This window comes from Arvicola amphibius, chromosome 17 (assembly GCF_903992535.2).
Source record: "Arvicola amphibius chromosome 17, mArvAmp1.2, whole genome shotgun sequence".
NCBI classification, from domain to species: Eukaryota; Metazoa; Chordata; class Mammalia; order Rodentia; family Cricetidae; genus Arvicola; species Arvicola amphibius.
The window spans coordinates 30,373,716-30,389,667 of record NC_052063.2 but is presented as its reverse complement, the minus strand read 5'-3'; the positions used below and the strand labels follow the sequence as shown (position 1 = coordinate 30,389,667).

The window sequence follows — 15,952 nt, the reverse complement described above, 5'->3', positions numbered from 1 at the left end:
TAAAAATAACCACTATAATTATAAATTTTATACAGATGGAAGAACAATGAAAAATAAACACTAAATTCTTGCTGATGATTAGAATGAAACATTAAAATATTATTCAATACTATAATATGCATACTGATTCTGTGTAGTGCATTGTCATTGGAGATGTGAGAAGGGAGCATAATCAAGAATTATTCTCTGATGTCCAAGATGTCCAATATCCAAGATTTCAGAGAAGAAAAAAAGTCATATTTAATAAGGGGTTTTTGCATAAATGCTAATAATAGCACAAGAGAAGAAATATTGATTATAAGAGGTATGAAATAACACTCAAAACATTAGTGAAAGAGGAAGAACATTTAAAGAATGGATTTTTTTCTTGTCTAGAAGTTTGCTTAGAGCATCTTTAACATCTTTGTTCCTCAGAGAGTAAATCAGAGGGTTCAGCATTGGTGTGACTAGGGAGTAGCACAAGGAAGCCAACTTACTCAGTTCAGGGAATCTGTTAGGAGTGAGATACATGAAGAAGACAGCACCATAGAGCACACTCACAACACCCAGGTGAGAGCTGCAAGTGGAGAAGGCCTTCTTCCTTCCCTCTGTGGAGCGTATCTTTAGCACGGTGGACACAATATACATGTAAGAAACAACAATGACTATGACCGTTGGTAAGATAATGATACTAGATAAGGAAAAGGATACTATTTTATGAACAAAAAGGTCAGTACAAGATAATCTTTGAATTGGTCGAGTATCGCAGTAAAAGTGGTCAACAGCCCGAGAAGCACAAAACGATAAAGTAAATGTCATGCTGGTCTGGAGAACAGAGCTGATGCAGCCACAGAAGTACGAGCCTGCCACCAGCTGAGCACAGAGGCGTGTGGACATGTGAACAGAGTAGAGGAGTGGGTTGCAGATGGCAATGAAGCGATCATAGGCCATGGCTGCCAGGAGAAATCCTTCCGCCACAATAAAGAGTGTAAAGAGAAAAAACTGAGTCACGCAGCCTGCAAACGAGATGGACTTGCTCTCAGTCCAAAAGTTGCTCATAGCCTTCGGTGCAACAACAGATGAATAGAAGAGGTCGATGAAGGAGAGGTTGCCTAGGAAGAAATACATTGGTGTGTTCAGCCGGGGATCAGTCAAAATAATGGTCATCATCCCAATGTTTCCTAGAAGGATCATGGCATACACAAGCAGAAAGAGCAGGAAGAGGAGAAGATGGAGCTCAGGGCCGACCCTGAAGCCTACAAGGATGAAGTCAGTCACTCCTGAGTGATTGCTTGCTCCCCTGTCACCCATGGAGGAGACCTAATGAGAGGCATAAGGTACAATAAATGAACTCTTAGATTGATCTTAGAAATAGCTGATACAGGGCAGGAGTTTAAAAGGCTATCAGCAATTTTAGCTTCAAAATCCTTCAACTCAAACTGAATTCAATCAGCTAATATAGACTCTACACATTATTTTTAATATAAATTTCTAAAATTGGGATAATTTAGCATTTTTCTTAAATGCAAAGCCTTTCTCCTAAAATGTCATATTTACCGTACCATTGATTCATACATTCTTTTGCTATTGTATACATTAATTTTTAATATTATGAAGCAGTAACAGGAAGAACTAATCTTGTTAAAAATTTGCTAACTAGCATCAGAACTATAAATTACAGCAAAGAAATACGTCTCTAGTCTCTGCTCCTGATAAACCATGTTGTATGACTATCAGGCATCACTTATCAATAAAAACTTCCTGATACTTTAATTAACTTTCTTGGACTTATTTTTTTGTTTTTAATAAAAATTCCTTAATTCTTCATCATAGGCCAAACATATTTTCTAAGAAGAATAATGATTATTAACAAACATTAAGAGTAATATTGAATACTGATTATTTTTGTAATGATGGCTTTTTTAAGATCACAAAAAATTTCTTTCCATATGTGGTCAGCATATCATTTGTGCATTACAAATACCAATTAATCAATGTACACTTGTTCTAGAAATTAAAGAAACCTAATAATAAAACATGCAGACTCAGGGTCACACCTGAAGGCTGCATAGTTATGCATTTATGCAATACAACACAAGCTTTAAGTTGAAATAGATTTTTCCTTTCTAATTTAGACCTTGGATACAAGTCTGCAACTAATGTTATTAGTTTTATCACACTTTCCCGTAATTGGCCAATTAATTCATACACAGACAACCAATTTTAATTCTGTTGGAAATTTGTAATATATGCATATGGACTTTGTGATAAGTCAGTCTAAGTTGCAGTAAGAAGCCAGAGAAATTTTTAAAATCTAGGGAATGAAAACATCAGTGAGATACGCAATTATATTATGTCAGAAAACCAATGACTATGGTAACAGCAATAACCACTATTCAACAACACAGTTTTGAATATTAAAAGTAAAGTATTAACTAAATTCCTCAATTTAGTTACGTGTCCAAATATAAAAACACAAACTTCTGAATTAGGAAAAGACAGGGGGTGTTGGAATATGAGATACTAAAGCAATGAAAGAAAGCTGAAGGAGTCGTGTAATATTCGTAAACAGCATATTACCTTTACTTTAATATTGCTTAGAGCCAAAGACACCAATGTTTTCATATTTAGCCTTATTCCATTTCATCACCATATTTTGATACTGGTGGCAAATATCCATTACCCCTCCACAGCCCTAGCTCCGTTAAGGTGAAGCTCAACTTGTTCTCTGTGTATTTGTTAGCTTGCTGTTTTTGAATCTAGCCAGCGGTCTTTCGTGATTATGGTACACATATGTGGGTAATAATTGAGTGGTGAGGAGCATGCAGAGCCATAGCCACGTTTTTAAACATGTAATAAACGAAATAGAGTTTAACATATAAATATCAGAAAATTTAAAGCAAAATCATTCACATCTTAAGTAAAGAATTCTTCCCTCAGTACCAACCAAGAAACTAGTCATTTGATGATTTATTAGTTGCGGAATCTCAAATATTTTTTAAAGTTACTTTTACCTTCTACGATTGGGTGGTTGATTAGATTCTGTTTAAAATGAAGCAGCAGAATCCCAAGGTTCCTTCTTTTTGGCGTTATTATTTTAGTTCTGTGATGTGTAAATATAAACTTGGTTAATTATTCTATCACAAGCATATTTTAAAATTATTTCAAAATAAAATAAACTTAATCCTTCAAACATCCATCCACAATCTGTGTTTCAGGGTCTCTCACAGAGAAGCATAACCTAAACCCATCAATGCCTTCTATTTAAAAACTTCTGCTTTATTAGTTGCATTCTTGAAAAATTCAGGTCTTAGGAGAGTGAAGATAAACTTTATGAATGGTAAACTGATAAACCTTAAATAATGTTAGGAGCTAAAATTTGTAACCATGCAAGGTGAACCAGAAGAATCAACTAGTAGAATATTCTCTGCATACAGTCTTAGATGCTTGTCTGCTGTAAGGAAGGAGTTGGGTTACACTGGATATATATGTCCAGGCCCTGCGCCACCCGGAACCTCTAGTGATATACCATAGCATCAGACAAAGCTATTCACACAGGCTTTAGACTTGGTGTAACATTGTCGCCTTTACAAATAAGTGTAGCACTGAGATTTCCCTCACCCTTCTGGGAGACAGCCCTCCAGGGATAAAAGGAAATACAACTTAATTATTAAGATTTCTATGTTCCAAAATCAAGTCCATGAGGGCCATGGAGAATCTGGATATTTTTTTAAACTAACAATAGGAATTAAGTACATGCTGGAGGACTTCTCCTTCCTTAAATGAGTCTGTGAGATAAGGTAGAAGAATCTTTTAATTTAATTTCTGCATAAAAAAAAACTAGCATCTGCAGCTTTGATTGGAAAACATTTTGTTAAACAAGTAATATAGCTACTAAAGGGTTTGATTATCTCTGTAACATAGGCATGGCCTAATTTTTTTAAATATTTTTAACTGTTTTGTCATTTGTAATTGGGAATATGAAACACAATACTAAGAGGATGATATGGACGAGCACAGCAATCACCCAGTTTACTAAGTTATGAGTAAATTATGACCGACCGAACTCAAAGTCAGGTTCATTTACACTTTTCATATATCTTATTAATTCTTGATAATTTCACACATGTATAGAACACCCACTCCTAGACTATTGCTAAAAAATGCTCAATTTAATCTTTTTTATTATAATCCACAAATTCCAAATTTTTTTCCACACAATCATAAGATGTTCAGGTTATAGAGTGAGGTTTGCCTTCTAGGACCCACATTAATAAATAAAACTGACCGTTCCTTACCAAGACACCATCAGCAGATGAGGAATCATAATCCCCTACCCTTCTATATTAGCCAAGGTTATCTAAAGTAACAGAAGTGATTAAAAACTAAACAGTTATCCTATTGGGTTTGCTTAGCATCATTCAATGAGTAGAGTTCATAAAATATTCTTTTTATTTAAAATTTTATGCACTATATTTTAATGATGTTTTTCATATTCTACAACTCCTTCTAAACTCTTTACCCCAGACTTTTATGTTTTCTCTCAAAAAAAAAAGAAAGAGGGGCTGGAGACATGGCTCAGTGGTTAAGAGCACTGCCTGCTCTTCCAAAGGTCCTGAGTTCAATTCCTGGCAACCACATGGTGGCTCACAACCATCTGTAAATGAGGTCTGATGCCCTCTTCTGGCCTGCAGGCATACACACAGACAGAATATTGTATGCATAATAAATAAATAAATATTTTTAAAAAAGAATAAAAGGAACAAAGGAAGAAAGAAAAACACAAAAATGAGAATTTAAACAAACAAAAAAGACGAAAGTCAAAATAAAACAAATAAAAAATCAGCGCACACACACAAAAATAAATAAATAAATAGCCATTGGGTTTGTTTTGTCTTGGCCAGCTATTCCTAGGTCTGCACAGGAGTGTGCTTGAAACACCCAGTGACACTCCATCAATTGCAAATATCTTCTCGGTTAGGGGTGTGACTTTGTGTCTACAACCTCTTCTCAGTGCTGAGCTTTTGTTTGGCTTGAATCTGTGAAGGTGTTGTTTGCATAGCTAAAGGACAAGATCAATAAGACAAATGACAGCACATACTGATAAGAATCTGGGGGACTGGGGACACTTATTCATTGCCAGTGAGAGGGAAAATTGGTGCAGCCATTTTGGAAATCAGTGTGCCAGTGCCTCATGAAAGTAAGAATCAATTTGCCTCAAGATCCAGCTATATACCTAAAGGACTCTAGATCTCACTACACTGATAATTACTCCTCCTTGTTATTGCCACTCTATTAATAATAGTGAGGAATTGGGAACAGTCTAAAGCTTCATCAAGGGATGAATGGAAATGAATCAGGTAATAAAAATGAGGCACATTTACATATTGGATTTTTTTAAGCTCAAGGGCAATTTTATTGGTGTTTAAAGGGGAAAAAAACAGGACAACTAAGCTGTGGATTGTGGAAGTTGCCTAAAGGAGAAGAATCTCTCAGCAGAGAGGGGAAATGTGGCTTGAGTTAAGTCAGCATTAGAGATCAGCCACATGTCAGACAAGCAGCCTCATGGTGGGGAACAGGGTTTGAAGAAAGAGTGAAGTCCAAAGGGCTAGGAAAAGGGTGCCCCAAAAAGAGATGAGGTTGGGAAAGGGACAGGTATGGTTTTCTGAGTGATTGGAGAACCAAGCAGACTTAGAAGCTGTGTAGCTACATTCTGTAAAGGACTCTACTAGAGGGTGGAAATTCTGCAAAGGCAAAGTCCATTATCTCATTAAAAGGTCAATTACTCCTCCTACCTCTTAATTTAGCTTCCAGTGAACCAGCATTCCTGACGGCTGATTCCTTGGCAAGTTGATTGACTGAACCAACAGGACACAGACACTTCTTGACATGTGGACACTGTAGAGGGGAGGATTACAGACAACAATGAAGCAGTCATAGGTCATGGATGCTAGTACAAAGGCTTCTGTTACCACGAAAAGAGCATAAAGGAAAAGCTGAGCCACGCAACATACAAAGGACACTTTTTTCTAAGATAAGATGTTGGCCATGGCTTTAGGTACAGTAACAGTGGAGTAGGAGAGGTCAATGACAGAGAGGTTGCCTAGGAAGAAATACATTGGTGTATTCAGTCTAGGGTCAGTCACTATGATGCCAATAATGCTAAATTTCCCCAGAAGAACCATCTCAGAAATAGAAGAAAGAGAACACTGTAGAGTTCTGGACAGACCCTGATGCCTACAAGAATGAAGTCAGTTGCATATCACCATAGAACCTCCACCTGACGATAGATGAAGAAAATGACAGAGCCCCACATTGGAGCACCGGACTGAGCTCCCAAGGTCCTGATGAGGAGCAGAAGGAGAGAGAACATGAGAAAGAAAGTCAGGACCGTGAGGGAACAACCATCTGGCGACAGATGGGGAAGGTGACTGAGCCCCACATTGGAGCACTGGACTGAGTTCCCAAGGTCCTGATGAGGAGCAGAAGGAGCGAGAACATGAGGGAGAAAGTCAGGAACGAGAGGGGTGCGTTCACTCATGGAGACGGTGGTTCAGAACTAATGGGAGATCACCAACTCTAGTTGGAATGGGACTGATGGATCATGCAACCAAACCCGTCTCTCTGAATGTGGCCAACAGCGGGGGCTGACTGAGAAGCAAAGGACAATGGCTCTGGGCTCTGATTCTTCTGCATGGACGGGCTCTGTGGGAGCCTTCTTAGCTTGGTCGATCACCTTCCTGGACCTGGGGGGAGTTGGGAGGACCTTGGTCTTAGCATAGAGTGGGGAACCCTGATGGCCCCTTGGCCTTGAGAGGGAGGGAGGGGAGGTATGGGTGGAGAGGAGGGGAGGGAAGGGGGAGAAGGAGGGGAGGGAAGGGGGAGGAGTAGGGGAGGGAGGGGGGAGGAGGAGGGAAGGAGATGGAAATTTTTAAATATAAAAAAAATAAACCATGAGAAAAAAAAAAAAAGAATGAAGTCAGTCACGTCTGAGCTGTGAATGAAATCAGTGACGTCTGAATGGTTGACTCTTTCCATGTCACGCATGGCAAATTTCTGCTTCTGGTTATAAAAGAAAATCAACATATAAACTCCCCACATTTTATCAGCTATAACCAATAAAACCACACATTGAAGAAGCTTAGATTTGACATAAGCTTTCATATCCACTACCCAACTAAGTTTCCACCGCAGCCAACTATAGATGAGAGATACCTTGCTGCTGCCTAAGGCAACACAATTGGATCATTGATATTTCACATATCTGTGCTGTCATATGAGAACCTGTGAGTTAAAATCTATGACTAAGATAATACCAAATTTTAAAGAGTGATAAACTCATAATACTAAAATTATAATTTTCTAAAATTTTAGTTTACTATTTGATATTTGATTTTCTTTTTAATAACATGTATTGCCTTTTGTCTGTAATAAAAATTAAAAAAAAAGCTAAGAGCAAAATGCAAGGTAGTTCTTTTTAGCAAAAGAACTCTTACAACTATAGATATTTATCAAGAAATTATTTTCCTGAGAGAGAGATCCTTTATAAAATGGCTAATCTTCACCTCATGGAACACACCCATTTAATTTAAATGCAAAAAAAACCATTAAGACATTTATAGTTTTACACTTTGGAGTTTGATTCTTCTTATTTCTGTGTAACTCTATCAGAAAACACATCTGAAACATTTTAGAATGTGAGAAAAAATTAGAGGCTTAAAGAAAGGAGCCAGTCAAATTCCTCCTGACTCCATAGAAGAAGAATAGATTATATTAGACAGGAATTATTAATGAGCTCTTAATCTAACAGTAAGTGCTCATTAGTTTTAATGAATACGTGTTAACTTTCTAAAAACACCCAAACCACTCAATTTTCTTGTAGGCTAACTGATAAACAATGAAAACAACTTTAATTATTTTTTCTTTTTATTATTATTATTATTATTATTATTATTACTATTATTATTACAAATTTTCACCTCCACCCCTCCTCCCATTTCTTTCACCCTCCCCCATCTCCTCCTCCCCTCCCTCTCCAGTCCAAAGAGCAGTCAGTGTTCCCTGACGTGTGGGAAGTCCAAGGTCCTTCCCACTCCATCCAGGTCTAGGAAGGTGAGCATTCAAACAGACTAGGTTCCCACAAAGCCAGTACATGCAGTAGGATCAAAACCCAGTGCCATTGTCCTTGGCTTCTCAGTCAGCCCTCCATGTAAGCCACGTTCAGAGAGTCCGGTTTGATCACATGCTCCATCAGACCCAGTCCAGCTGGCCTTGGTGAGTTCCCATTAGATCGGCCCCACCATCACAGTGGGTGGGCGCACCCCTTGCGGTCCTGACTTCTTTGCTCATGTTCTCTCTCCTTCTGCTCCTCATTTGGACCTTGGGAGCTCAGTCCAGTGCTCCAATGTGGGTCTCTGTCTCTATCTCCATCCATCGCCAGATGAAGGTTCTATGATAATATGCAAGATATTCATCAGAGTGGCTATAGTTCAAATGGCCAAAAGACACTTAAGGTCATGCTCAACCTCCTTAATGATCAGGGAAATGAAAATCAAAACAACTTTGAGATATCATCTTACACCTGTCAGAATGGCTAAAATCAAAAACACCAATGATAGCCTTTGCTGGAGAGGATGTGGAGTAAGGGAACACTCATCCATTACTGGTGGGTATGCAAACTTGTGCAACCACTTTGGAAATCAGTGTGGTGGTTTCTCAGGAAATTCGGAATCAACCTACCCAAGGATCCAGCAATACCACTCCTGGGAATATACCCAAGAGATGCCCTATCATACTACAAAAGCATTTGTTCAACTATGTTCATAGCAGCATAATTTGTAATAGCCAGAACCTGGAAACAACCTAGATGCCCCTCAATGGAAGAATGGATAAAGAAAGTGTGGAATATATACACATTAGAGTACTACTCGGCGGTAAAAAAACAATTGACATCTTGAATTTTGCATGCAAATGGATGGAAATAGAGAACACTATCCTGAGTGAGGTAACCCAGACCCAAAAAGATGAATATGGTATGTACTCACTCATTAGTGGATTCTAGCCATAAATGAAGGACATTGAGTCTATAATTCATGATCCTAGAGAAGCTAAATAGGAAGGTGAACCACCCCCCCCAAAAAAAAAACATGTAGTTATCCTCCTGGATATTGGAAGTAGACAAGATTTCCAGGCAAAACTGGAAATCTTGGGGGAATGGGACAGTTGGGATGGAGGAGAAGTGGATATGGGAGCATGGAAGTAGATATCTTAAGGGAGCCATTTGAGGGTTGGCAAGAGACCAGACTCTAGAGGGGTTCCCAGGTGTCCAAGGAGATGTCCCCAAAACAAGTGATTATATTAGATAAGATGTAAAGATTTTGCATAGTAAAATAAACTATCATCTGAATGAGTTGGAAGCCTACACAACAGAAGAAACTCATTGCCAAGTGTACTTCACATATGGAATTAATATTTAGAGTATAAACAGGAATCTAAATATTGAACACCAATAAGACATAACTGCAGATAATAAATCAGTTCTTGTGACAAATCACTGTAAATGTTATATTTACTGTCTATAGGACTGGGTTTAGGCAACATGATAAAATGCAAATATTTTCTTGTCTTAATTTGAGCTTGCCATATTTTCAGCTTGATTTGGTATATGATTTGAAACATTGTATACTTTCCATCCTGAAGACACTTACTTGTTTTGCTCATTTGTGTGATTGCTTGAATCCACTAAAATGTTTAATTTATAATCCAGTTTTCACCATCATGTTTTGGTACAAATTTAAAAGTATTTTAAATTATTCCTTGAAAATTTCACACATATATGCCACATATTCGATCATATACACTTCCCTTGTGCTTTCTTGTCCCCATTCCCTTGATTCCCTGATTCCTACCACATTCTCCTCCTGCTTTCATGCCTTCTGTGTCTGTGAGATTCAGGTCTGAATAATGATAACAGAATTTGAAATTCTGATCTTCTGAAAGGAGTGGGCTAGGAGAACATGACTCAGCATAGAAAGGAAGCTGCACAGATTTCTCTCCCTCAGAGCCCTGCTATTCTCCATTTCTTTATGGAACCTCAAAGAATAGATTGTCTCAAAACACACACACACATGCGCATGCACTCACATGCAAGCACACACACATGCACACACATGCAAATACATACATGCACATACACGCAAACACATACATGTACACACACAAACATGCACACACACAGGCACGCACACACACACACCTAGATTCATGGTGTCCCCGTTTCTTGGTGTTCACACAATAAATACTTGGCGAAAAAGCCTCTACACAGTGGAGTACATGTGTAAGATGTATTTTCTGAAAAGTAATTAGGCAAAATAAGTAGAATTTTCCTAATTTTGCATGTAATATTTAAGAAATAAACAACTTTGTCTCCTAATTTAAAAAAACTAATTTTTTCAGTAAAGCAAACTATTGTTATGTATGCATATATAATAATTTCTGACATCATAAATGATGAGTATGTATGTGTAGAAATAAGATCTGGGTCTGGGTTAAGGTATTATACCCTAAAGTTTCCTCAGCCTAAACAAATACGTTTCTTTGAAGAGGGGTAAGAAGCTACATAAAATAAATCTGAAATAACCTAACTATGCAAACAACTTATGATACCACAAGGTGGCAGCACATCCCCACCGACGCACCACTAAGAGGCCCCAGTGTCCAGCGGAAACCTTGACTTGAGTGAGATAGCTCCCTGGCATACAAGCCATTGTGTGTCCTTTCTCTACCAGAAAACCTCCAGATTGTGGTTGGTGCCTAAATAACTGACCCCAAAGAGAAATATAAAATGAGCCTTTGGCAAAACTCTCAACTCTCCCTGACTGACACTATCCTTCCAGGATCTTCCCTTGTCTAACCTCTTGACAGCAAGATACTTGGGATAGATGATGTCACATATATTTTAACTGAAATTATTTTGTTGGCTTTCTCTATAAAATCACTGGATAGTTTCGATAGTATTAGATTATTTAAGTAGATAAACATTTGTTTCTTTAAAATCAGTTTCCTTTTAAGACTGAACCCTGTCAAGTTACTTTCTTGAACCTGAAGTGTTACAATTCTAGACTTTCAGTCAGGTACTGGCTGTTTTTATGTCAACTTGGCACACGCTAGAGTTACCAGAGAGGAAGGAGCCTTTTGAGGAAAGGCCTTCCATGAGATCCAGCTGTATACTTTTTTCTCAATTAGCAATCAAAGCGGGAGGGCCCAATCATCTGTGTGCTGGTGGTCCTGGGTTCTTCAAGAAAGTGGACTGAGCAAAGCCGTGGAGAGCAAGCCAATAAGCAGCACCCCTTCATGGCTTCTGCATCAACTCCTGCCTCCAGGATCCTGCCACGTTTGAGTTCCTGCCCTGACTTCTTTCAGTGATGAACAGCAGTATCAAAATGTAAGCCAACTTGCTTATACCTCCCCACTTGCTTTTTGGTCATGGTGTTTTGTCACAGCAAAAGAAACCCTAAGACAAGTTCTAACCTAGTCTTGAGCATGTCCACCAGGATGGCAAGTCTCCCTAATCCACTTATTAACATTGGGAGCTTGTGTGGATGTGTACCATGTGACAAGCCAGACAAAACAGCAGACTTGTGAAAGCTACCCTGTTCTCTGCCACCTTTTCCTTCAGCTCAGTCAACATACATGAACACTTTATGTAAGGCAGAATGCTAAGGAGTGAAGGGAGCAGGCAAAATCATCTTGGCTTGAGCACTGCCATTTTGACTGTAGACACCATTATACCTGCGGCATGAAATAAAGTTCAGATTACCAAGGCCTGGGGAGCTAAGAACTTTCCAGTGGCCGATCATCCTCCTTCCTAAACCATAACAATAGTCATTATGCATCCTTAGTTCTTTAGAAGCATGGCTGCTCCTAACAACAGAAGGAACAAATGGATCTGATTGGTTGGACTGAAAGCCTTGCAATGTATGCCAGTTGGCAATGATGGAAACCCTAGGAGTGTTCCTAATCATTAACCTCTGATTGGTGAAAACTGTAACTGTAATGTGACAACAATCTTTTTTATACTTATAAGCCCCACTTCTGGCCTGCATGGGACTGTCAAAACAAAAAAAAAAAAAAACAAGATTCCTGAGTTCTTGTCCTATAGCCCTGATTGCTCAGTGACCCGCTTATGTGATGATTTAGTGAAATCTTTGGAACCCCTATGTTCTGTCTCTCTTCTTCCTCATGGTTCATAATGTGCTAGGTGTAACAGCACCCTGATGGAGGCAGGTCTTCTATCAATCTGTTGATTTCATTGGTTAATTAATAAAGAAAACTGCTTGGCCTAATAGGTTAGAAAATAGGTGGGTGGAGTAGACAGAACAGGAAGAAGGAAGTGAGGTAGATGGCTCAGACAATTGCCCTGCCTCTACAAACCAGACACAATGAAGCTCCAGCCCAAGATGGACATATGCTAGAAACTTCCCGGTAAGGCACCATCTCATGGTGCTACACAGATTATTAGATATGGGTTAATGAAGATGTGAGTAAGAGGCTGAAATAATGGGCCAGGCAGTATTTAAAAGAATACAATTTGTGTTGTTATTTTGGGGCATAAGCTAGCCGGTGGCCGGGAGCTGGGCAGGATGAGAAGCAGGCCTGCCCACAGCTCCTCACTACAGCACCCAGTCAACTAAGCAGGGCCCATATGAACTCACAGAGACTCACGTGGCAAGCATGGGACTTGCATGGCTCTGCACCAGGTCCTCTAACAGCCGTAACACTGTTACTCTGGTGGCTTTTGTGGGACTCCTAACAGTGAGAGCCGATGTGTCTGACCCTTTTCCTGCTCCCAGGACTCTTTTCCTCCTATTGTGTTGTCTTGTCCAGTCTTGATAAGAGGGCTTTTGACTTGTCATATTCTATCTTGTTTTCTCTTGTCTGGCTATCATTTCTTAGAGGCCTGATCTTCTCTGGGTAAAGGGGAGGTAGGTAGGAGCTGAGGAAAGGAGAAGAAGAAACTGTGGTTGGGATGTATTGTATGAGAGAAGAATCTACTTTCAACAAAATAAATGAAAATGAAGTCTTACGTGAGTGCTCCAATAATGTAACTTTCACTTTACATATCCCCTTTGATAATTGACCACAGTGCATAATACACTTGGAGTCATCATTATGTAACTTGAAATGTATTCGTTATACTAACCTAGAAAGAAGTTTTCAGCAAACTTGCCTGTCTAGCCCCACTGTAATTCAGTATCGCTGAGTTCACAATCACCGTCCCTCTCTTTGAGGAAAAGATGTTAAAACTGGTCTACTTGGTGTTGGTTCACCCTTTCAGAAGAAAAAAAATGGATTGATTTTGGCTTCAAAAGAAATTGTCTAAATGACAAATGCCATTAACTTGTAGATCTCCTTTGAGGACTATTCTGGACAGGATCTGAAGAACTGCTCTCCTTCTCTCTTCTTGATAAGAAAGCAAACAAGAACACGGACCCTCAGAGCTGCTGTTCTGAGCAACTGCTAGGCAGAAACATAGTCTAAGAAAAGTACTGGATGAGACTTGCTGGAGCCAATGGCGCCAGTAGGAGGGGATTGGCCCAGGCTGCGCTGGAACAAGCAGTCTCAACATGGCAGCTTAAGCCCTGAGTTAGACTTGAAAACAAAATTATAGAAGGCCCTCCATCCTTTCTACACCAGGGTCACACCCACCACTGCAGCACCCTCACTTCCAAGGGCTTTGGTCACCCAAGTATTTAATATTAAAGATTTCTACACATTCTTCTGTCCTGAAAGACCAGCCCTTAGCAAATTCTGTATCAGAGTCAGATATGGAAGCATAACCTGATCCTGGAGTTGAGTCAGAGCATTTCCTGTCTGAAATTACAAGAGGAGACTAAAGGGAGTAAACAAGGACAGAGTGGCAGGTCTGGGGGCTTCTGAGGGTGTCAAGGGGAGCGGCCAGTAAGGCTTTGACTAAAGGTTTTCATCTTGTGTTTGCTTCTTTAGTCCAATGTATCGACTCCCATCTATAAAGTGTTTTGTAGATGCTGATCATACCCTCCCTGTGTCTTTTCTTCTGTCCTCTAGGGAAGTCTGACACACATCTCTCCCGGATTTCCCTCAGTGGCTTCTCCCCAAACTGTTGCTGCTGCTGGGCCATCTGTCGGCATCTGCATCCCTCTCTCCCAGCAGGCTGGGGACTCAGCCCAGGGACGATGCTGCAACCACAGTGGAACTGTGGAACCAACGATAGAGCCAAGGAGAAAGAAGCTTATTTTGAGACTCACAGAAGAAACTCCAGGTATTTGTTCAAGATCCAGATAACCAAAATATGTATGTAGGACAGAATCTATGAAACATAAATTTATTTTAAAGGGCTAATCCTCACCTCTAGTGATCATGAATTATACCCTTCATGAAAGAACTATAAGGGGCTGTCAACAAGTATGTTCAACCATGCTGAAGATCACTGAATAAAACCTCTCTGGTTTCAGAGTTGAAGATGAAGGGGCCTTTACATACAGTCTGCCTTCCTTGCCCATGATTTCAACACTTAAGTTTAACCAACACAAAATTAAAGTGATCAGACAAAAAAAAATGCATCATTTTGAATATCTACAGACCTATTTTTCTTGTACTTACTAAATAATAAAGTGTAACATCCATTTGCTTAGCACTTATATTGTATTAACTATTATACACTATCAGGAGATATTCAAAGTATATAAGCTTTATACAAACACTATACAAATAAGAGTAAAGAAATTAGGCATTGCAGAGTTTGATAGCCCTGGGTAAGGTCTGGAACTAAACTTTCATGGATACAATGGGACAACTTTGTGTGTGTGTGTGTGTGTGTGTGTGTGTGTGTGTGTGTGTGTGTGTCTGTCTGTCTGTCTGTCTTGTGTCTGCAAGTGTCCGTATGTCTGTGTGTGCCTGTTTGTGTCTGTGTGTGTATTTTTGTATGAATACAGCACACACACACATAAATATGATTCGGCAAACTAGAAGAGTGAATGTTTACAGAATAAAGATCTTTTAAGAAGAACAGGGGTTCAAATAAGGAAAGGCCGTCTATTGTTGTTGATGGGGGTCTTAACTGTAGTTGGACCTTGAATGTGACCGAAAAAAAAATAATGCAAAAAGTGATCAACAACAGAGAAGTAAGAATTGTCATTAACACTAAATGGAAGAAGCCAAATTATTTCTGAGTGATTTGAAAATGTCAAGAGAAATAAAAGTAGGTATCCAGTAGGAAAACTTGAGTAAGGGCAATTATATGGATTACAAAGGAAGAAAGAAAGAAAGAAAGAAAGAAAGAAAGAAAGAAAGAAAGAAAGAAAGAAAGAAAGGAAGGAAGGAAGGAAGGAAAGAAGGAAGGAAGAAAGCACATAGGAACAGAATCTCTGGGCCAGGAAAATCCAAAGCAGAGCCTGCGTCAAACTGGTGGTGTGAGTCATCAGGAAGCACTTGTCCTGGGGGATATGGGCTACTTTGTGGGGAAGGATTTGACACACAAAAGTGCATCCTTAATTCAACATAAATTAGAAAGCCTTTGCAATTCCTACTCCGAGGGCAGTTCTGAGAAGCTGCAACCAAAGAATAAGCACAAGGCAAAGTACAGCAAGAGGCACCATCATTCTGTGTCTACGTTCCTCCAATCAAATAAAAGAACCACACTTTCAGCTGTTGGGGGTCTGTCCCTCACCCTCTAATCTACCTTTAATCCCAAATTATCCCTGAGGGGAGGGCCTCGCCTCCTTCGGCCTCCAATTTATGCAAATATCTCAGATTATCAGAAATCATTGTGGTTTTGAATCATCAAAAATTCTTTCATAGGTCAGTTTTTTTTGTTGTTGTTGTTTATAAATGAAGTCATTCAGTAAGTATTTCATGTTTGCTTTTGCTGCAAAAATAAAAAATAAAAACTGGGAAAACAAGGGTTATGAAGAAGAGCATTTACCAAAGTTTTGAA

The 15,952-nt window shown here is 39.2% G+C and overlaps 1 protein-coding gene across 1 annotated transcript; it reads right to left on the bottom strand.

The window, feature by feature from the left end:
* Window positions 1-318: 318 nt before the first annotated feature.
* Window positions 319-1,320, bottom strand: LOC119803630 (olfactory receptor 9K2-like). The gene has a single exon (XM_038315045.1). It carries the CDS (start codon window positions 1,288-1,290, stop codon window positions 319-321), a length of 972 nt encoding a protein of 323 aa, XP_038170973.1. The 5' UTR covers window positions 1,291-1,320.
* Window positions 1,321-15,952: the final 14,632 nt, after the last annotated feature.

Coding starts and splice junctions, on each gene's coding strand:
- LOC119803630 (XM_038315045.1), bottom strand. CDS start 1,290: ATGGGTGACAGGGGAGCAAGCAATCACTCAGGAGTGACTGACTTCATC.